The sequence below is a fragment of the Epinephelus fuscoguttatus genome, linkage group LG6, assembly GCF_011397635.1.
Source record: "Epinephelus fuscoguttatus linkage group LG6, E.fuscoguttatus.final_Chr_v1".
Classification (NCBI taxonomy): Eukaryota; Metazoa; Chordata; class Actinopteri; order Perciformes; family Serranidae; genus Epinephelus; species Epinephelus fuscoguttatus.
This window is the reverse complement of record NC_064757.1, coordinates 21,967,162-21,989,633: the sequence shown is the minus strand read 5'-3', so window position 1 is coordinate 21,989,633 and position 22,472 is coordinate 21,967,162. Positions and strand designations below refer to the sequence as shown.

At 41.5% G+C, this 22,472-nt stretch overlaps 1 protein-coding gene across 1 annotated transcript; it reads right to left on the bottom strand.

The window, feature by feature from the left end:
* Window positions 1-1,291: 1,291 nt before the first annotated feature.
* On the bottom strand, window positions 1,292-21,907 carry plekha2 (pleckstrin homology domain containing A2). Its single transcript, XM_049579201.1, has 12 exons — window positions 21,654-21,907; window positions 14,356-14,516; window positions 14,170-14,226; window positions 13,111-13,159; window positions 12,867-12,964; window positions 9,047-9,178; window positions 8,700-8,789; window positions 8,528-8,596; window positions 8,355-8,425; window positions 5,765-5,828; window positions 4,110-4,187; window positions 1,292-2,985 (listed from the first exon to the last, which is right to left on the bottom strand). Exons 2-12 carry the CDS (start codon window positions 14,494-14,496, stop codon window positions 2,533-2,535), a joined length of 1,302 nt encoding a protein of 433 aa, XP_049435158.1. The 5' UTR covers window positions 14,497-14,516; window positions 21,654-21,907; the 3' UTR covers window positions 1,292-2,532.
* Window positions 21,908-22,472: the final 565 nt, after the last annotated feature.

Here is a 22,472-nt window from a genome sequence, read left to right as displayed (position 1 = left end):
TCAACAAGCTAATCTCCTGATTCCCATCATTTTTTCCTTTATCTTTCATCCCTCTCTTCATCACCACTGGTCCGGCCACATGTTTCTGCTTGGCTTTCTCTCAGTACCTGGAGGAGCTCTGTCTTTAACAGACTGAAAACTCATTTTAACACAGCTGACATTTCACAGGCACTCAGGGCCTTTTTTTTCTTTTTTACCTACGACACAATTTAAACTGTTCAGTGGAGACATTTTACTCTGCTCGGTCCTGCAGCCACGCAGCTGCACTGGGAGACAGAGGGGAAAGTGGACGGAGGTCAGGACAGAGTTTTAGGCGTTTTACCTAATGGACCTTTGCACTGGACGTGTGAAACACTTCACTTAACACAGCCTCCGGGTGCTATATTGGCATGTGTATGGCGTACGTGCTTGTTTGTGTCTGCATGGTGTGCATGTGTTTAAGGTGATGGCATTAAAGGTCAGATATGTCAGTCTTGACCCTCTGCATGTCTGGCAGTTGGGATATTTTTGCACTTGGGAGAGTAAGTAAAAAAACGTCAAAGTTAGTTTGTGCTATATTTTGGTGTAAAATGTGAATTGACCCCAGCAGCCACTAGATGGCAGAGTGTGAAAAGTCAAGGTGAAACAAACTGAACTTTGGAGTTGATCAAAAACAACCCAAACAAGACAAATAAAAAGCATCATTTAATGTACAAGAAAGAAAATTAACATGACACGCAGGCAGATGAGTGCACACAGCTTCAGAAAACGGAAACAGGCGTGAACATGGTACCACATCAATGAAGTTTTGAGGTGAACCTGAGGAGGGCTGAGACTATTGGTGTAACAACATAACGTATCTGAGGCATCATCTCAGAGGAAGCTGTAATATCTGCTGTGAAAGCTAAAAAAAAAAAAAAAAAACATAAGTAAATATGAGAAAAGCAAAGTGCAGAATTACAATTAAATTACCAGAAGTAGTGGCACATTTTCCCACATAATGCTGGAATAATAAGAAAATCACATTTACAGAGCTGTCAACCAGCTGATGAGCTGTACTTTGATGTTGGCAGTACATTCTACGACAAGTACCATCTAAAACACTGCTGTATTATTACGGTACCCTGTTAAAATGCTAAGAGGGGAGTCACAGTTTACTGACATGAATGGATTACTTCTGAACGGGCCTAATGGGCACAGACCCAGGGGCCCAAAGTGTCAAGGGGCACCCTTGCTTTCACTTGAAGAGACACGTACCAACCTGGGAGAGACTAAAAATGAAAACAAAGAGGTTCAAAACCTAAAGACACAAAATGACTACAAAGAGTGCAGAGAAACTACAAAGAGACTCAAAACGACCTCTAAGAGACACAAAACAACTACAAAGAGATGCAATACAGCTGCAGAGACACAAGCTGACTCATAGACAAAGAATAGGGGAATAAACACAGAGAAAATGAGAAGAGACTCAAAATGACTACAAAGAGACTCAACGCAACTACAAAGAGACTCAAAATGACCATTAAGAGACACAAAATTACTACAAAGATACCAACAGCTGCAAAGAGGAACATAGAGACTTATACAGACTACGAAAAGGGGAATAAGCACAAAGAGAAAATGACAAGAGAGACTCAAAATGACAACAAAGAGACACAAAGCAACTGCAAAGAGATGCAAAGCGACAACAAAAAGAGGCTGAACGACTCTGAGTTTCTTGCTCCTGTGTAGGAGAGGTGGTGGGGCAGTCTACATGTCTGTGCCCAGAGGCCCACTGTTTCATAATCCGCATATGTTTACTGATGATTTATCTTTAGGCTGAGTATTAAAAGCTCCTGTTTTAAAACATAGTGCAAACACATAAAAGCTGCTGCTGACATCAGAAGAGCCTGTGAGTGCATGTACCATTTTTATGAGACGTACACTTACACTTTCCCCCAGACACCTGATTAGATGTTAGTAATAAAATGCTTGTTAATTATTAATGAAGGTAACATAATGTGTGTCTCGGGAGGAAAGAGGGAAAAACACTGCTGGGCTCAAAAGAAACTAAACAGACTAATTATTTTGAAGTACTTTAAGAACATAAGCTTGAATATAAAAATTATTGATACTCATGTGTTTAAATGCCTTTAAACACTTGTTGAATACCTCCAGCAGGGGTGAAAACACGTTCTTGATGTTGTATCTCCAAGGGGAGCCAAGTGCAACAGATTGAAAGCATGTGCCATAACTTGTAAGTCTGCAAGAACAATTAACTACAAGATCATTCAAGTTTTCAGAGGAAGTTGCACTAAAAATACTCCATCGTACTTCTTCACAGTCCTGTGAACAAACACTGCGCCTGTTGGTCCCCTTCCAGCTGGGTGCATCCTTCATCTGTAATACAGCTACATGTCCAGCAGGAGGCCCCAATCTCACGTCATGGCGTTGAGGCAGATGGTCACAGTGTCACTTCATTAGCAGGGAATACTATTATTACCAGTCACATTCATTTTAAAGCAGGTACCAACACACAAGTCCACACAGGAGTCTAAACAGACTCTGGTGAACCTATACATCTGTGGTGCGGATGCTGTCGTCGTCCAGGCTGAAGGGAAAGCTGCAGCCGCTGTGAGGCTGAGGCTGCGAGCGGTGCCTCCGACGCCCGCTGGCCACATCTCCTGATGCTGTGAGGATCCCCAGTCCACTGGTTGAAGCTGCTGGAGGTGCGCTGGGGCAAGGGTTTGGGGCAGAGAGGGAGTTGGAGGAGGAGGAGGTGGAGGAGGAAGTGGAGGAGGAGGAGAGAGAAGGTAAGGTGGTCACAGAGCTGAAGGCGCTGTCATCATCCTCTGTATCCAGGATGGAGGGCTCACCCGGAGGGACAGGCGTCCAGGGCTGCCAGCCTGGTGCCACAGAGCAGGACTTGACCAGTGTAGGTCTGCGCTCATCGTTCTGTTGACCCCGAGACGCCGAGGAGGCGTTGTGACTTCGATAGAGAGAGGACGCACGTTTAAATGAAAAACCCTGCAATGAGAAAGACAAAAGCATCATCAGTGCATGTAGCCAGCATGACATCAGCCTTTGGTTTGTGGACTACTGATGTGAAGCCTTCAGTTTGGCATTTTGGCTGTCGCCATTTTGTTTTTTGAAGCCAGAAGTGACCATAGTGTGGATTTTTCGAGGGGTGGATCATTGAAACTAGAGATTGAGACCAGAAACTCATAAAAAAATCAAGTGAGAAGTAGGTCATTTTCTCATGGGGTAAGGACCCTGACACGAGTCGACAGTCAGCCGTTAAGATTGTGCTGTCGATGAGCGTTTGTTGCTTAAGTTTTTGTGGTGTGGGGTTGGCACCAGTCGGCCTCTGACGCCTGTGTTTTTTTTGGCCGATTCAGCATGTTGAATCAGCATCGGAGCCATCAGAGGTGGCAAAGCCATCGGTGAGTGAAATATCTCTGACTGGCAGTTCAGTTCAGCTCCGTGTGGGAGAAGAGAAAAAGAAGTGAGTAAGGCAAAGAAATGGCTACAGTGAAGAGGGCGTGAGATCAAAACAAACTTGTTATATAACATAAGATTATGTTTTTAGCCACTGAACTCTTTAGCAGAAACAGCTCATAATTGTTTGAGTTGTTGTTCGCTAGTGCACAGTAAATATGATTTTGTTCTTTCATCATTGGGTTGTGTTGTTAATGTGCCAACTAGGTAACTAGAGTCTTGAATCCGTCCTTTTGGTCTTCCAGTTTCCCGTTTTAAATGAGGAATACAGACCACCGCCACCTGCTGGTATGAAGAGATATTTCCTCTCACGCAGGCACAGAACATATGTGCTAGCTGGCTGTTGGCTGTAATGTTTGTAGTGTGTTCAGCTGCAACTTTTGACCTTTGTTGACACTAGTTCGCAGATGCCCATTTGCTGTGTCTGAGCCTTTACATACAACTGGACTTGTGTTTTCAAGCCCCCTGCTGGTCATTAGAAAGAATGCAGGTTTAAGGCACTTAAATCGGCATTAAACCACCTCATTGGCTTCACTTAAGCCCCCTGATGTCATAATACCCAATAGTTTTTACTTCTCTACCAAGACAATATAGCGAGAAAGGATTGTAGATTTTTGTTGTGTGTGTGTCAAGGAGAAAAACAACAGAGTTACCTTAGGGGGACCTCTGAAGTCCTGGATCTTCATCTCAATGTCCCTGATCCAGCCATGCATCTCCTCTGGAGAATCTGTCTGTAAGAAAACATCACGAGAAGATAAAGCCTTGCAGAGCTGCACATATGCATATAATTTCACACTAGCTACTGTAATGGTTTGTCCTATTGTGTTATATCACTGGCAAACTTACTTGCCCGATTATTCAAAAATGAAAATAATAAACAGTTGAGGAGGCCCTAGTTTATGAGGGCCGATGTGGTTAACATGAACATCAGCAGATATATAGCTATTGGGTTTTTTGGGGTTGTTTTTTTCAAATATCAGTAACCAGCTCTGATTATTCTAGTTTTTTTTAAACTTAATTATTATTTAGTACTCATCAACAGCAATGCAGTGTACACATTTCCTTTTTTCACAGCAGTATATACCATTTATACACATTATATTCATAAATTACCTAAAAATGAAAGAAAACAGTATAGATATCCACTCTGACGTCTTAAACCATTGGTTAGAAAAAGCAAAACTTAGATAAAAAAAGTAATGATTGTCCATTTCACATTGCAATCACACAGATAAAGCCCAGGTGCAAAATTTGTTCTACAGACGATGATGTATAGTGTGTGTATATGATATGTGCATCAGGGGAATATAAAAGTCTGGCAAAGCACTACTGAATGATAAACCTCACTGTATTAATAAAGTCATGACAGAACTCCATCGTTAAGTAAAGACGGATATTTGTCATCTTAATGACTACATAATTTGTTCCATCTGATGGTTACGCACTTTAAGGCTGCTGTAAGGTATATCTGTCAGAGGTATTTCTTATCCCTCATATTCAGACTTCCATGGATGACACCCAGTAGTACTACTGTGCTGTAATATCTTCGCATAGCATCAAATACCTCTCTTCAGTTCAAACCTAACTTTGGACATTGTCAAAATAGGTGGGCGGGATTGACAGTGCATGTTCCACAGTTACTCCAACATGAGCTGGGATGTGTTGGGTCCATTTTAGATACTATTTCTGATGTTCTGACAAATCTAATTATTTTTTCCATTTAAATTCCCTCCATGCATTGGCATTAGTAAAGATTGTTCTAGTTCAAGATGATTTCTCACTTTGGTGTCTACACTTCCACTATGATAACGGTCTCTGTATGATCTATTTTTGATTATGTGTTGGGTTTTTTTTCAGTTTACTAAATGTTCGTCATGCTTCCTTTTTCTTTTGGCACAGTCAAAAATAAAAGCGCTCATGCTTAGAACCTCTCTCTCTGTCTCTCTCTCCCAGCACTTCCCATCTGATCCGACCCCCACCGGCTCAGTCAGCTGTTCTCCCAGGAGAGAACGACAGGATGTTATTGTTGTTATCATAACAGATGGCTTTGCCCATTTCACAAAAACAAACATTTTAAGCTCCTAAAACAAGTGAACGTGCCACACATCAGCAGCAGAGCATTTAGAGAAAAGAACTCAAAACATCAGGACAGATACACCTGCCAACATCGACCCTCTGTGCTCTGACTACAAAGTAACTTGGATCTAATCAATGCTTTCACCCAGAGCCAGAGAGCACCCAACAGATTTTAAACTAGTGAGGAACAAAGCCTCTGACTGGCTGGTATAACAGGAAGGTGGGATTGTACCTGAATGTAGAAGGTTCGGGAGCCGGTGATGATCTCAAACAGGTTGTCTCTCAGCAGAAGATCCCTGATGGACACACAGAGAGGAGAATTATTATGCTGAATAATACAGTGGCTACAAGGAGGGCTAAATACTAGCGGTGTAGCGCAAATCTACAGTATGAATCAGTGTTTTTATTTTTCTGTATTCGTATCTATATTCAGACATAAACAGAAAGTGTCCAGGTGTTAACCGCACATTGTTAGAAATTATCAAGACAACCACCATCTTCTTCAGCTTGTCATTTTCTAATATTATTTATTCGCCTCATACTGATATGTGTAAGTTTAGCTGTTCACAAAATACACAAAATAACCTAAATTAATCAAATGGTAAAGCATTATTTTACTAGCCTGGAAATCCAGACCCAAATCTAGAAAGATTTAGCGTCTGGCCATGAGTAATGCAAATGGCCCAACTCAAGGGATGCATCAGCATGCAATCAAGCATGCATTTGAAAATATCACGACCAATCAGAACAATACACAGGGTGATGTATCCAGAGCGCTACCAGCAGAGCTAACTGGTAGATTAGACTCTTGCTGTATCCGGTCGGCAAAACAGCAAAAACGTCCTTCTTGCGAAGGAAAGATTCGAGCGCCGTCTTCTGTTCCTCTTTTAGAGAAAAAGCCAAGTCTAACTCGTTCATTGTAGCAGCCAAATCCGTTTCAAACAACTGATGTTCATCCATAGCCATTTTGCAGTGTTTACTGACTGATTCCGGACTTCGTCGTCGCAGCGCTGTCGCCATCTGTTTAGCTCGCCTCTGGCCCGCCTATATCAGATACACCGATGTGATTGGTGCAGCTCAGCTCCAAGGGCATAGGTAATGAACATCATTACGGATTGCGAGAGTGACTCGCTGAGCAAATTCAAATTGTACTCTAGTGAGAACTCTGGATTTCCAGGGTATTATTTTACATTACTTTAAAAAGAAAAATGTCTAAACTGAGTCTGTAACTGTAAAAGAGACCATTCAACCCAAAATCAAAAATATGTGTTTGTCCTTCTACCTGTAGTTCTATTTATCAATCTAGATTGTTTTGATGTGAGTTATCAAACGACGAAGATACTACAACAAACTACACCCATCAACCTTATCACCGTGCATAAGGAAACATGCATTTACTCACGGATGAAAAGCATGTGCTTGTGACAGTGTGAGATGTAAACATTAATGGTGTCCTCCTTGGCTGAGCTGTAACATTAGCTAGCTCAATGGTGCTAAGTGAATTAGCAGTAGCGCAGGCTTTCTTCTGCGCAGTGATAGGGTTGATGGGTGTAGTTCGGTGGAAAGAAAAAAGTTCCTAAATGAAACTGCTCACAACAAGGTCTGTGGATTATCTTGAATAACTGGGTCATGATTTCTGTAAAGAGACATTGCTGTTGAGTTTTTCAAATATATAATTTTTTGGCGCTTTGAGCACCACAATCCGAGTGCCATCTAGTTCCATTATGTTAAAGAGAAGACAGACATCTCAATGGCTGATATCTCCAACACTCTGCAACTCACGCCAAAAGAATCTAGATGGATAGATAGCATGACATGTACGAGGAAAAATATGTATTTTTGATTTTGGTGGAAATAAATAGTGGAAACACAATGTGAGTTTTTAACAGTGGGAAAATACAAGTCAGAATCACATTGGGTTGTATTGTGTGATTTCTCTTTAAAAAGTAGAGGTTATGTATTTATAAAGGAGAAGGAAGTGTCTGTGATAAAAAAAAAAAAAAAGAGAGAGACCAAAATAAAATGAGCCATAATCTTTTTTTTTTTTTTTTTTAAAGACACTTGTGCACACCATATGAGACGGTCCAGATAAAAAAAAAAAAAAAAAAATTATATGAAGAGTTATTAAAAAAATGAGAGGGGCATTTCTTAAAAAAAAATTAAAACCTCTCTTGGCAATTGTGCATGCACATTTGAGATGGTCCCTAACTTCAGCTCTTCAGTTTTCATTTACTGTCAAGTCGTAAAACAACACCTGTGCAACTTCAGTCAAGCCTGATCCTGCACTGAGCAACACATCTGGAGAAAACCGATGAAATGATATTCAGGATAAACCTCTTTGAGTGTCTGAATATGAAACTTGACATACTGACACCTCAATGTTAACCTATTGTTTGTTTATACGCTACATAAGTTTTGATGGTGTTCGTGTCTGTTCAAAGTGCAATTTGTTCTTACAGGGTTCTCACACCTTTTTAAACACCAAATTTAAGGACTTTCCTGGGACTTTCCAGGCCCAATATCCTCAAATTCAAGAACCCAACACAGCAAAAAGAGCCTCTTTACTAATGCTAAGTAAAGAACATATCAAAAGCACTTCAATTTATATTCCTGCACAAAATATATAAATTCAAGTAGATTAAATGACCTCTGTCTGTTTGTCTTTTTTTCAAAACCTTACAAGGCATTGATTTTCCCCCTCACAACCCTTCAAGGATTTCAAGTATCTGTGAAAATCACGTCATATTCACCAGAGAGACAGACACACAGAGAGAAAGTAGACTGGTGGGAGAATTTGACTGCATGATTCACATTTGACTCACCCTGACTTGACGAGACATTCATGGACCTTCTGAATGTCTCTCAGTTGAATAGCTCGGAGAGGCTCCTTATCCTGGGACATAAGTAAACACAATTCAGACATGGACAGACAAAGACCACAGTCACACAAAAACATCAACATGTCAGAGGAAAAACAAAAAATCTGGCTCCTCACCGTCTCAGACTTGTAGTAACTGACTGCATTGTCATCCAGGGTGAAAAACCTCCTCTTCCAGCTCTTCCTCTGAAACACACACACACACACACACACCACCGCATTGCAGTTTCCACATGCAGCATTTTATTTAAACACAAAGTTTATCAGGTTTAAGTGGCTGGGTACTCACCACATTTCCTTGTTTGACACAGTAACCGCACCTCAGCACGCCTGGCCTGTTGCCCTTCCTCTCTCTCCCTTCTGTCTCTTCGCTCTCATTCTGAAACATTTCACCATAAACCATCTTCAGTATCATTACAACAATCGTGGTCATGGTGACCACCATCTTCGGAACACATCAGATTACACACAGCGTGGTTTTGGAGGCCGAGAGTGAGCTATACTCTGCTCTGCTTAAAAATAAATGCAGCAGACAAACACAATGCTCGTTAACGCTAATTCTGGCTCCCAGCATTATCAGTGTCTCCTTCAATATCGTCGTAGTAACCACATTGGTTTTAGCTTCCTGTTCATTACCTGGATGGGAGTGTGCACCACCACGCCACCGATGATCTCGGCCTTGTAGGCCTGTTGTCTCTTCCCTCCTTGAGTGTCGCTGATTACTGCGGCCACCACGGACCTCGGAGGAGCAGGGCCAGGCTTAGGAACCTGTCAGCACAGCAGCAGGTAGGATGATATTAACGAACATGGCATTAACAAGTGGAGCTTAGTGGGTAAAGCTTGCTACCAATTGCCATGGGTTAGTGGTTTAATTTCCACTGGGAGTCTCCATGCTGCAACACTGCAACTGTAATATGTTCTGCATGAAAACCTCCAACACTGTATAGGGTTGTTTGAATTTTATCATTCTTTACCAAGAGCTAGACACAACCAGTGAACAGATCTCACACAGCTGAAAGACAAAGACAGGTTATGGTACAATCTATAAAGTTTGTTTGGAAAAAGCAATGCCATTGTGTTAAAAAGAAGGAAAACTGTCCCATTTTGTGTCAAGAAGTCAGATAAAATGGGTAAAAATGGAAGAACAACCATTAGGCTCTATCTCATATTATGGACTGCTCAATAGCTTGGCTACTATCAAAGTCTGCAAAGTGTAAATTTTACATTATTTATCACACTCAACATATTCCACTCAATATGTAGGTTGCTGCCCAAAAAGCACATATCTACTGATAGTAGCATGGGGTGGATGTCATGTTATTCCACTGCACATGGCCACTGGGATACACGCTGTTATGCACATAGCAACAGAGCCTTTGATTTATGGACAGACTAAACCCATGGCAACATGGGTGCCCTCAGTAGGCTTCATGTGATGGCTAACAGTGACCACAACTCCTTTCAACATGGATAAATGGATGAATAATCACAGAGGACATTTATTACTGGATTTAAAAGTTTTACAAAGTCTCTAAAATGTTCCATGCTGGATTAAAATGCTTCTGTAAGGGAGAATACAACAATGACAAAGTGGAGACCATTTTAAAGTACGTGTCTAGACCGCAGCATCTATCTATGAATAGTAAATAGAGTATTTTGATGTCATACACAGCATCAATGACCTTGTTATTTAAATGTATTAATAATTATGTGGTATCAGATCGGTGCATAGACATGCATACTTTCAGATACCCGATCCAGTGTTTTGGGCAGTATCATAGGCATCAGAACAATTCTTTTTTTTTTTTCACAAATTAGTTATTAAAGCTATAGTGCGTAACTTCTACAGGTCCTTAAATGTCCGTTTCACCCAAGCCACTACTAGAGGAGATGACACAATGCTGATTAAGCCGATCGGCTCCTCTAACAACTCGCGGTATTTTTCAATATCATTTTTAGTTTGTGTGTCGACCAGCGACATTCCTGCGCTGGCGCACAGAAAATGCTTCCTCACAACAAGAAGGGAGGGGGAGAACGAGCAGCGAGTCTCATAGCAAGAGGTAGAGGGCAGGTAGAAAGAGAAAGCAACATGGCGGAGAAGCGGCCGAGACACGGTTCAGAAGTGGATCCTACCACAAAGAAAAAGCCTGGAGGTTTGGCTGAAGGCAAAGAAGGAAAGTGACCGACGGAGAAGGCAAACAAGGATTTGTATTGGCGTCGCTTTTCCTCGGTGGAGAGCCCTGAAGGAAGAAATTGGGCTGAGGGCAGACACGGATGTTGCCTTGCTGCTGTTGGATAAGTAAGTGACTTGGTTTATAATTATATAATGAGTACTATGTGTTGCTGTTACATGTACTGGACCTAGTACTTTATTATTTTCTTGGAAATGGTACTATGAACGTAATGTAATGTTAGCAGCCTGGTGTTCGCCACGTTGTGTAGCGTTGTGTAGCGTTGTGTACATGGTGTGAAGCGAGTGTTACTCTGTGTACACGGTGTGTGGCAAGTATTACTCTGTGTACATGGAAGTGCTGGCTTATTTGGTGTAATAACGCATTATCCGCTGGGGGGCGACAGAAGTTACGCACTATAGCTTTAAACACGAAAGATGAGGAGGGGTCACATTACACTACTTCAACCAAAGATAAATGCAGTGAAACACAGAAGTAACTTCATAGTCACAACAATCTAGTGAAAGGGTTTTGGGAAACAACTGGAGAGGCTATTCGTAAAACAAGCCAGCAAAAGTCTGTAGATGTTCGCTACAGTATGGATGTTCAAACAAATTTTGATTTCTTTCTTGATGTTTTACTGTCAGTTTATCATGATGGGTAAAACAGTGACATTGCACTCATTTCAGTGACTGTATGTGATGTAAGTGTAAACATGTGTTTATTACCTCTGCCAAGAAGGTTACGTTTTTGCTGGCATCTGTATGTCTGTTTGTCTGTCTGCAAAATAACTCAAAAAGTTCTGAATGGTTTTTGATGAAATCGGTTGAAGCGAAGTGGATAAAATAATGAAATGGCGGGAAATCCGAGCTGCTTGGCAGAGGTCTGCACTCTCAGAGTGCTTTTCTAGTTTTATATGTTCTGACAATGACATCTAACATGGATCCAAATAAACAACCAACAGTTCACTACTTTTAGCTGAAAAACAGTCACAAGCTAGCTAATGAGTTTTAAAAAAAAAAAAAAGAGAGAGAAAAAAAAAGCCACTGTTGCACATTAGCAGCGGGCAGCTGTGGCTTAGAAGTAGAACAGGCCGTCTACCAATTGGAAGATTGGCCGTTCAATCCCCAGCTCCTCCAGTCTGAATGTCGAAGTTTCCTTGAGCAAGATACTGAACCCCACATTGCTCCTGATGGCTACTGAGTATTAAAAACTGAGTAGCAGGTGGCACTTTGCATGGTAGCCTCAGCCACCAGTGCGTGAATGTGACTCGTAGTGTAAAAAGCGCTTTGAGTGCACGGATGACTAGAAAGGCACAACACAAGTGCAGGTCCAGGGGGTAGCCTGAGACTGCATCAACTCTGGTTTGATTCCGGTCAAAGACCAAGTTTTACGTTAAACCCTCCTCACTCTCTCTCCTTTCATTTCCTGTCTGTTTTCACTATAAGCTACCACATTAAGACAAAATAGCCTCAAAAATCTTAACAAATAATCCAATTTCCCTACAAAGTATAAGACAAACATATTAACAAAATATATACTCTTCCACCCCTTGATGTGTCTGGAGAAGACAAATCACAGAAATATCATGTGAAGGGTTTCATTTTGACCGTTCTATCATTTGTAAATTACTAAATTCTTCAGTTCTTTACTATCATTCCTGCATTAACATAAGGTCCATTCTGGTTTAGGAAGTATTTTTTAGTTTTCATTGAGGCCAAGGAGGGTGAGAAAGGCGGCAGAGAAGCCCTCCCATCAAAGGGGAAGTGAAAGAGAGAGTGAGCGGCGCTGCTTCCTGTGTCAGCATGCAGGTGAGAGAAAAAGAGAACCGCTCGTCTCTGTCATCTGGATGTCACCAGTCAAAAATGCGCCGGTCATCTCGTTAAACACAGACAAATATTATGCAAATGTGCAACCTGAATGTGACACACACACACACACACAGTGGTGTTTTGACACCTCCACCACAATGACGTCTGTGTGTTATCGCTCATATTCATGCACATTCACAATTTCCTCTGTCAATAAGTGTGTGAGAGGGTATCTGTGGGCTGTGTGCCAGTATCGCACCCCCTCGGGCCAAACTGGTTTCAGTTACATCACCACAAACTGTAGCTTCCTGTGCTCAGGTGGAAATCCCTTATCAATAACTGATTGTTCAGCCTCTTTCTAAACACACATCAGACAAATACATTTGGCCATAACATTGTGTGTGTGTGTGTGTGTGTGTGTGTGTGTGTGTGTGTGCAGGTGTGTGTGTGCAGGTGTGTGTGTGTTGCACTCACAGTGATCTTGCTGGCCTTGTTGAGAGCTTCCACCCAGTCCCTCATGTCAGTCACATCGTTGGCTTGGAGGAAATACCTCCGGGAAACTGCGTTGATGACTACAGAAATAGACATGAATTCCATGAATATCCACAATCATCTCATTATATCATTTTATCACATGTGTGAATAAAATTAATGTCATTGTGCACTTCTGCACAAGCATGACTCAGTGTTTCCCCGAAAAAAGAAAAAAGAAACTCACCAAAGCAGAACTCTGTCTTGGGCTTTTGCTTTGCTGCAGCTTCACTCACCTGAGAAGAGCGGGAGACAGAAGGAAAGGGAAGGAGACCGTAGGAGGGGAGACGAGATAAAAGGAGAGAAGAGACAGGAGGAAAGGAAAGGAGACCAGAGGAGTGGAGACCAGACAAAAGGAGAGGAGAGAAGAGAAAGGAGGAAAGGGAAGGAGGCCAAAGGAGAGGAGATGAGACAAAAGGAGAGAAGATGACAGACCAAAGGAAAGGAAACGAGACAAAAGGAGAGAAGAGGATAGACAGAAGGAAAGGGAAGGAGACCAAAGGAGAGGAAAGGAGAGGAGACAATGGTAGAGGAGAGAGGAGAGAGAAGGAAAGGAAAAGAGACAAAAGGAGAAAAGGTGACATACCGAAGGACAAGGAAGGAGACAAAAGGACAGAAGAGGATAGCCCAGGGGAAAGGGAAACAGAAAAAAGGAGCAGAGAGGATAGACGGAGGGGAAGAAAAGGAGACAAAAGGAGAGGAATGGATAGACAGGAGATGATTAACAGAAGGAAAGGGAAAGAGACCAAAGGAGAGGAGACGTGATTCTCAATATTTTATAACGGTAGAGGAGAGAGGAGACAGAAGGAAATGGAAGGAGAGGAGAGGAGAGGAGAGGAGAGGAGAGGAGAGGAGAGGAGAGGAGAGACAGAAAGAAAGGAGAGGAGACAAAAGGGGAGGAAAGGAGACAAAAGGGGAGGAAGGGAGAGGAGTGAGGAGAAGAAACATTTCATATCTTTGCCGTCTATTTGACTCAGAGTGTCCAGGGAGGAGCTGTCAGCGCTACAGTGCAGTGCAGCCAGATGTCATTATCTCTGGTTAGCTCAGCGAGCGCTCTGACATCTGGAAAACTTCACAAAGTCTGCGCCCGCATGTGACTACAGATAACTCGATGCGGCGTATCTGTGCACCCCATTTACATGTTCGTATCTGTGTGTATTGCTGTGTCTGTCACACTGCTCAGATGTCTTCTCTGCTGCACATGTATGTAAGTTACTACAATCCACAGCAAAGTGAGATGGTTTACCTTAGAGATGTAGGTTAGTTTCAGGCTGCCAACAAAGCTAGCTCCACTGGGCAGGTTCTGCATGCAAACACAAACACACAGACTCGTCATTGGCTCAGAGTCCAAGGTTACATAGCTCTTATTGGTCAATTTCACTTCCTCTTGCTGTTTGTGCAAGCGTGTGTCATGCATATATGTGTGGAGCACCTGAGGGTTGTCCATATACCACAGCAGAGCATTTTCCTGCGTGTCGAGGATGAAGTATCGCCTCTGGAAGCGGCAGCTGTTCTCCTTCTCCTCGATGTCCAGGAAGCCACATACACGGTTCAGCCGGTCAAAGTACGGCATGCTGCTGCTATCACATGTCACTGAGACGCACAAATGGACAGATAGAAAGACAAATACTCAAATCAGATGGACAATGAGAGGCAAAATATGTAAAGGGAGCAACAGAAGGAGATGGACTTGTAGAACAGAAAGGCAGAAACAGGCAGATGTGGAGGATAAACCATCTTTCATTTACTGTTCACACACACACTCACACACACACAGGAAGAAAGAGACCCACTCGCACTCAGCAGTTTTTCATGTGACGTGATTGAGGCTGAGCAGCAAACCCTGAAGCCCGAGGCTGAGCTGAGGCCCTCCACCACAGCCAAAAATTACAGACTGCACTCAAGATCTGCACACACGCACATTTCCACTGGCCATGGAAGAGAGAGGGAGGGAGGAAAGGGAAAAAGAGGAGAGGCAGGGGGAGAGAGCTGGTGAGATGTATTCATTAGGATGATGCCATGCATGTGAATCACTGAGCTCACTATCACTAAATCACGACCCATTCAGCTCAGACACTCCAGGTATGCTGATGAAATTTCAACAATGTTTGCTTTCCAGGAGAATCTTATCCACGGCAGACATCTGCACATGAGAGTGCTTTTTCATTTGTTGGAGGAGTCAGACGACTTCTGGCATGGCGAGAGCTCTATTTTATAATCTCGGCCTCTTTATTGCTGAGGGAACTTTCAGTCCCTTCGCTGCTGTTTCTTGTGCATCTCTGCAGACTAAACACGAAGTAATCACATGACACACTGTGCACAGTCGCCTCAGATGCACTGGATCAAAAGATGCAAAGCAGATTTTCTGCACATTGTCATTTTCATAAGTCCTTACACTTCCCCGATACTTGAATGTACTGAAAAGACTTCAGTGTAAATTGGTCACAAGGGCAGTGCTGGAAGAAGCACACAAATGTTTTTTTTTCTTTAAGATAATGTTTTGGGCGCTATTACCTTTACCTTTTATTACTTTTTTTAATATTTTTTTTAGTTTAACAAACTCATGAACTATTCAACATCAACCACAGAACGAAAAAGAAGGTGAAACAAACAAAAAAACCTATGCACAACAAAAAAATCCCACCCCAAATCAACAACAGACGCTGCAATATATAAAGAATTAAAAGAAAGACAGAAAACAGAAATATTATAGCATAGCACATACGGATGAAACACTCAGCCGTTGCCTATTAAGGACAGTCAAGTCAAAGTCTCTGTAGGATTGGAAAGGTTTCCAACAGGGCCGTAAATAAAGACAGTGCAGGCTGTGCGATTACACTGGGGCCAATGGGATGGGGATGGGGAGCCCATAGAAAGTTGAGAGAAGAACAAACACTTGCAACTGATTCAGACTGCCACCTCAGAAATACGACTGTAATCAAATAAGAACTCACAGTAAACTGATAGTACTGCCATTTGCTATTTATGCATCAAAAGGGTATGGTTTTCTATTTCTTTGTTTGGTTGTTGTTTTTTCGGTAAAACAGTCAGCAGCAACAAAATTATATGCTTATTAAATAAATTATAAAACACGTCTCCCATTGGTTTGTGGACTCCTGTTTTGAAGCCTTGAGCTCAGTATTTTAGCCATGGCCATCTTGATTTTTGAAGCCAGAAATGACCATATTTGCACAAGAGGCTAAAACTGTGGAGGAGTGAGGGGTCATTTTAACATGGGGCTATATGGGGATTGACTCGCTCTTGGAGCAGACCTCAAGTGGCCACTGGAGGAACTGCAGTTTTTGGCACTTCTCCATTGACGTCATTGTTCCGCTTGGTGCACATATGCAAAGATCCTAGCTGGGTAATATGCATGTTGATGCTGTCCAGAGTAAAGTCTCTATTTGACTATGTAACGAGATGATATGATATACAGTGGCTTGTTTTAGCTGCAAAATCTGGCACTAGGGCCTGTAAAAATTGCATGCACTGGGGCCATCGTCACTACCTTACGCCACTGGGCTCCAAAGTCTCCAATATGTGTCTGATATATGATTGAGATCATGAGTCAGTTTCTCCAGAGGTATAAAAGCCAATACCTGTGATATCCACATACTGACCGTGGGAACCTGCAGAACAGACCACCGTAGCAACATACACTTGTTTAGTCAGAAACAGGAGGATTATTAGCAGAGATCTAGTGTCCGTATCAAAAACATCTTCTGGAGTATGGTTTTAAAGGTAAAATGAGGAAGACAGTGTAAACTGTTTACCAGTGATCTCCTGAATCACAAAATGAACCTCTTTCCAGAATGTCTGGCTATTGCCTTTATTGATAGGACAGCTGTAGGTAGACAGGAAAGGTGGGAGACAGAGAGGAGATGACACGCAGCAAAGGGCCGTGGGTCAGGTTGAACCTGGACCGCTGCAAATGACTCAGCCTATGGGACGTACACTCTACCAGGTGGGTTGGAGATCACCCCAGAACTACTCAAATCTTTTACTTGAGTAAAAGAAAAAAAAATGTATAAAAGTATAAGCATAAAAAAAAAATAATTACTAAAAGTAAAAGTAGTCATTACACAGAGTGGCCCATATCAGAATAATGTATATGATATTACTGGATTATAATTATTGATGCATTCCTGTGTTCATCACTTTAATGTTGCAGCTGGTGAAGGCAGAGCACATTTAAATTAGTTTATACACCTCCAGGCAGGTAGCTTGTGAATTTGCCCCAGGGATGAAGGTAGTTTTCCCCTTTTCTTAACCTGTAATAATACATCATCATTTATATGTTGATTATATGTATCATCAACCTTAATCTAAAAATTTAACTAGTAATCACAGAGTTGTGGACTCCAGTCACATGACTTTGACTTGACTCAGACTCGAGTCATAACTTTGATGACTTCAGACACGACAAAATCCAAAAAGACTTGCAACTCGACTTGGACTTTAACACCAATGACTCATGACTTCACTTCGACTTTTTGACTCAAGAATCAATTCAATTCTCTTTCCTTTAATGAATCAACTAACATTACCACTATTCATTCCCAGCAAGTCAACACTTAAATCACGAGCTCCACTTTGTTTGAGCCAATCCAGAAGCATTAAGTCAAGATGCAGGAGAGAGTTACTGAATTTTATTAAGATACCAAAGATAATTTCATTTGCACTCAGAAACTATGCAATGGTCAACAAAAACAATTTAAAGTATGCAAAATATGCAGGCTGAAAATTACAGATTGAGACACCACAGCTTCAAATTTTGGTAAATATTTGAAGTGGCACAAAAAAACAGTAAGTTGAGGGAAATATGAACGTGGTGAGCTAATGCTTAGCTAACATAGTTACATTGTTATTAAAATGGTGTTACATTTGGTGAAACGCACATTATGTAAGCTCAAAAAATTAGGACTTCTGACTTTACTCAGGACTTGCCCGTCTTGACTTGGGACATGAGTGCTAAGACTTGAGACTAACTTGTGACTTGCAAAACAATGCCTAAATAAAGTTATCAAATAAATGTGGTGGAGTAAAAGGTACAAAATTTGCCCATGAAGTGTAGTGCAATAAAGCATAAAGGTGCAGAAAATGGAAATACTCAAGTGAAGTACATGTACCTCGAAGTTGTACTCTTGCACAGAACTTGACTAAATGTACTTAGTTACTTTCCACCCCTGCACAAAAGTAAAATGATGGCTAACTAGGCCACATCTGTGACTGATTTTATTTTTTTTTTTTATCGGAACAAAAAGTATAACGTGACAGTCATATAAAATATATAATCAGGACTGAATGTCTGAGCCCTTTGCCAATACTTTTACAGGACTGTCCTAAATTTCCATAAACATTTCCATGAAAAGACACTGCACATATGACCCAACAGCGCACAGACAAACATAGACACAGAGGAACAACACACAGGCTGCATCTTCACTGTGCTGGTGGATCTCCTGTGAAACTATTCTTAAGCCGAAAGTCATTTTGAAACTGCTTTGAAAAATTAGTGGGCTGTGTGTCTGACGTGTCGGTCATGTTACATTCATTTCTTTTGCCATTAAAATAGGTCAAAGATTCAAACCATTCAAAGGCCTTTTGCAGAGACTCTGGGTGTAATGGAAAAAAATAATGCCACAGAGGTCACACAGACACCAACGCTGAGTCTGAGACTGAGACTGACACACCCACCCACACACACACACACACAGACGCACACCCGTGCATGCACGTACATAAACCATTTTGGGTATTGGAAAACATCAGGCTAACCATTACAGGGCGAAGCAGCGGTGAGGTTGTGGCATCTTTGGCAAACTTTACTAATAAATATAATTGAGACAGTCTTTCGCAGATTTCTATGAAACTTAAAGTACTTTGGCTTTGAAATGTAACAGGATACACATCAGTTAATGTTAACACAGTCTGTGTGTGTGTGAAGGCAGGACACAGTGTACAGATCACAACAGTGATATCAGTGTTATTGTCTTTAACCACATCCAGGGCAGCGACGTGAAACCCACCTACACTCAGTTTACACATCTGCTTTACTTGTGGACAAGTTCAACCTCTTTTCTGAAACAGAAACTGAATCAAAATGGTATCAGTCACTCTAGAAATTGTGTAATGTGCATCTATGAAGTTCAAAAGAATCAGTAAAATCAGGGCAGAACAGGCCACGACATCTCAACTTAAAGTGAAGCTCCACAAATGCTCAATCTTACACTTCCCTGAATGCAACTCAGTGGTCAAACCAAGATAACACATGGCAGATTTGCTCTGATTTGCTACAGTTCGTTCCAGAGTCACACAAGACAATACACAACTGATTTTAAACGCTTTAAGGCCCAGAGTGCAGGATTGATGGGCAACTATGAATTCATTAGTTTATCATCACTTGAAAATAAAAATCATTTATTTTTCTTTACCTTAGAATGAGCCATTTAAATCTACATACTGAGCGGGTTACGAGTTGTATGTACAAATCACATACTCACTCCAGGTAGGGCCATTTCCTTTTTTTGTTTTTGCATCGTCAGCCACCGTAGTTCTCCTACGCACGTGGCACATACTTTCATCACTAGGTGGCACTAATTGTGCATTCGGAATGTCAGCGAAAATTTTGGCACGAGTTGCCGAGGTGACATCATATATGCAGAAACATAGTGGATGAAAATACATGTTCAGCTGATGGTAATATGCTTTTATTAATTCACAAATTTCATGTTAATTTTTTGCTCACGTTATTTGTATTATGATGTAAGTTGTAACTGTTAGTTGCCGTCCATGTAAAGTGAACTAGATTAGTTAGAAAAGTCACTAACTAGCAATAGTGAGGTAAAGCAATATTTCAGTAGTTTTAGGGGATGTACTGCTGCAGCAACAATTCTGGGACAATATCACTTTATAATATAAAGCTTCAAACTGTTACTTGAATGCTCTGAGCAATAAAATACAACACATCTTTGTGGCGTCCATGTTGTTTCCACATTACAAGCTCATGAACAAACCAAAGTTGGAAGAAGGACTTCCAAACTCAGGAATTGGGACCATCCAAAGAGCACATAAACGCAGCATAAATCCTACACACTGGACCTTTAAGTTGTCAAACTGACTTTGACATGTGACATCTAAGAATTCTGTAACACTTCCAAATTCAAGATTCCCATCTGTGAGGCTGACAGTGTTAGAATATTATTGATATTATTGATGCATTAATGTAAGAGCAATACGTCATTGTTGTAGGTGGTTGAGGTGAAACTAATTTTAACAGTTTAATACACTTTCTATAACACGGCCTCATATTTTTAGGGACTGTCCAGAAATTACTGTTTTGAGGGTTTTGCAGTATTTTCTAAGTTAAGTGCAGCTACAACAGTTAAGCGGTATATATTTGTCAGCAATCAAATAAATTGCCATGTAATTTGATAACTGATTATTGGTTTGAGTCATTTCTGTAAGAAAAAATTCAAATTTCTCATATTCCAGCTGCTTTAGTGTTAATATTTTCGGCTTTCTTTCCTCCTAGATGACAATAAACTGAATATCTTTGGGTTGAGAATAAAACAAGACTTTTGAGGATGTCATCTTGGACTTTGGGAAACACTCATCGACGTTGTTCACCATTTCTTGACGTTCTATAGACCAAATAAGTAATCCTATAATCGAGACAATAATCGGCAGATTAATCAGAAATGAAAATAATCGTTAGTTGCACCCCTAAAGTCAAGGAGAGGGTCTATTGAAAATATTAATAAAGCTGGAGAGGGCCTCATCAGCCCCCTCACCACCCCAATCATTTTCATACAGTCATTATGTGTATTCACAGTAGATTCCAGTCCCTTTTACAAGCCCGGCATGGCTGCACATTTTGACGTCTGGTCTAGTTGACAAGCAGTTCATTTTTTTTGAAAGAAGCTATCTGAATGTAGTTGTGGGTTGTTAGAAACCTCAAATTATGTGTCCATTCCTCAATTACCCTGTAAGTTATTCATATTCCAATAGTCTGTAGGGGAATCAAAAGGGTTTGAAAGGAAAGGCCTGTCTCATACAGATGCCTATCCCAAACATAGACCTTTTGATTTCAATGATTTGAACAAATTATAAACTGGTAACTAAAGCTGTAAAAATACAAGATTTCCCCCTAAAATATGGTGGAGTAAAAATATTAAGCTACATAGTTACAAGTGGAAATAAAACAGCTCAAAATAGGCCTATTTAGAAGTTTTGGGCTGCTGGTTGGACAGAACAAGCTATTTGAGGACCTTGGGCTCTGGGAAGTTGTGACAGGCATGTTTCAATAGTGTCTGTCATTTTAGGGACCGACACATTAATCACTTGCTTTCCTATGACAGCTGGATGTTCACAGTAATGATCACAGAGTGCAGACACACGCTTCACGCCACCAAATGACCAATCTGGAGACCGTGAGCGCGTGCACGTCCCCCTATAACGTGATTATGAGCGTGCAATGAAAAGTTTAAGAGACAGAGTTACTCAGCGACACCTGACAGACGTTACATTACTTCAGCTCAGATGACCTGCACTGACTCACCAGATCCAACAACGATTTAACGGCCTGCCACACCTACAGCATTGTACCATCCGCGCGCATATAGCACTCTCATACACACACACAGGCAATGAGGCAACACACACACACACACACACACACACACACACACACACAGAGTGATAAAGTGCCCCTGTCGGCTGACTACTTACCCACTGTGGAGAGTCAGTGTGCGCCACAGCCAGCGCCCCGCACGGCTCCGGAGCTCAGAGGACAGACCCGAGTTGGGTAAATAACGAGCATGTTACACAAAGTTTAAATAAGTTTTACAAACAGCCCCTATATGAACAAAGCCGGCGTGCACCAGGTTCCCACACTGTCGTCTGTTTGTTTGTGTGATCGGATTACAGAACAGTTGTCTTTTTTTCCGGGTTGGTCGTTTCGTTATTAGAATAAACCAGCCCCGGATGTGATCTATGCGCCCTGTGAGCCCAGGCCGGGCCCTCCTCCTCCTCCTCTACTCTGCCGCTGAGTGAGCTCACAGAAGAGGAACTAAACAGCCCAACAGCCTTTTATCTATTTGATTTTTTAATACCATAAGCGATGCGGATCCCTCTTCCCTACATTTGGTTTGACATTTTGCACTCTTTGTAGATGCTTTTATTCATACAATACATAAAACATGCACAGTATCTTTCTTTCTGTTGCTGCCTGCATTTATTATCTCTCAGGTGGCAACTGGAAAAGTGGGTCAAACACACACACACACACTGAGCTGAATCAGTTGGTTCATATAAATGAGCAGCTATAAAAGAAGGGAGTGTAAACCTGGTTAAACAGGTACAGAGTGAAGAATGGTGTCATTCATCTACTGTGGGACATGAGAGTGTGACAGGTGCTGTGCAAGGCGCAGGGTCATGTGCCAAAAGCAGTGCCTATAACAACATAGACCATGTACTTTTACATTTGTAAAAGCAACAACAGGACTACTGAAAGCAATCATGTTCTCCTCAAAGCAGGGCTAATGAGTC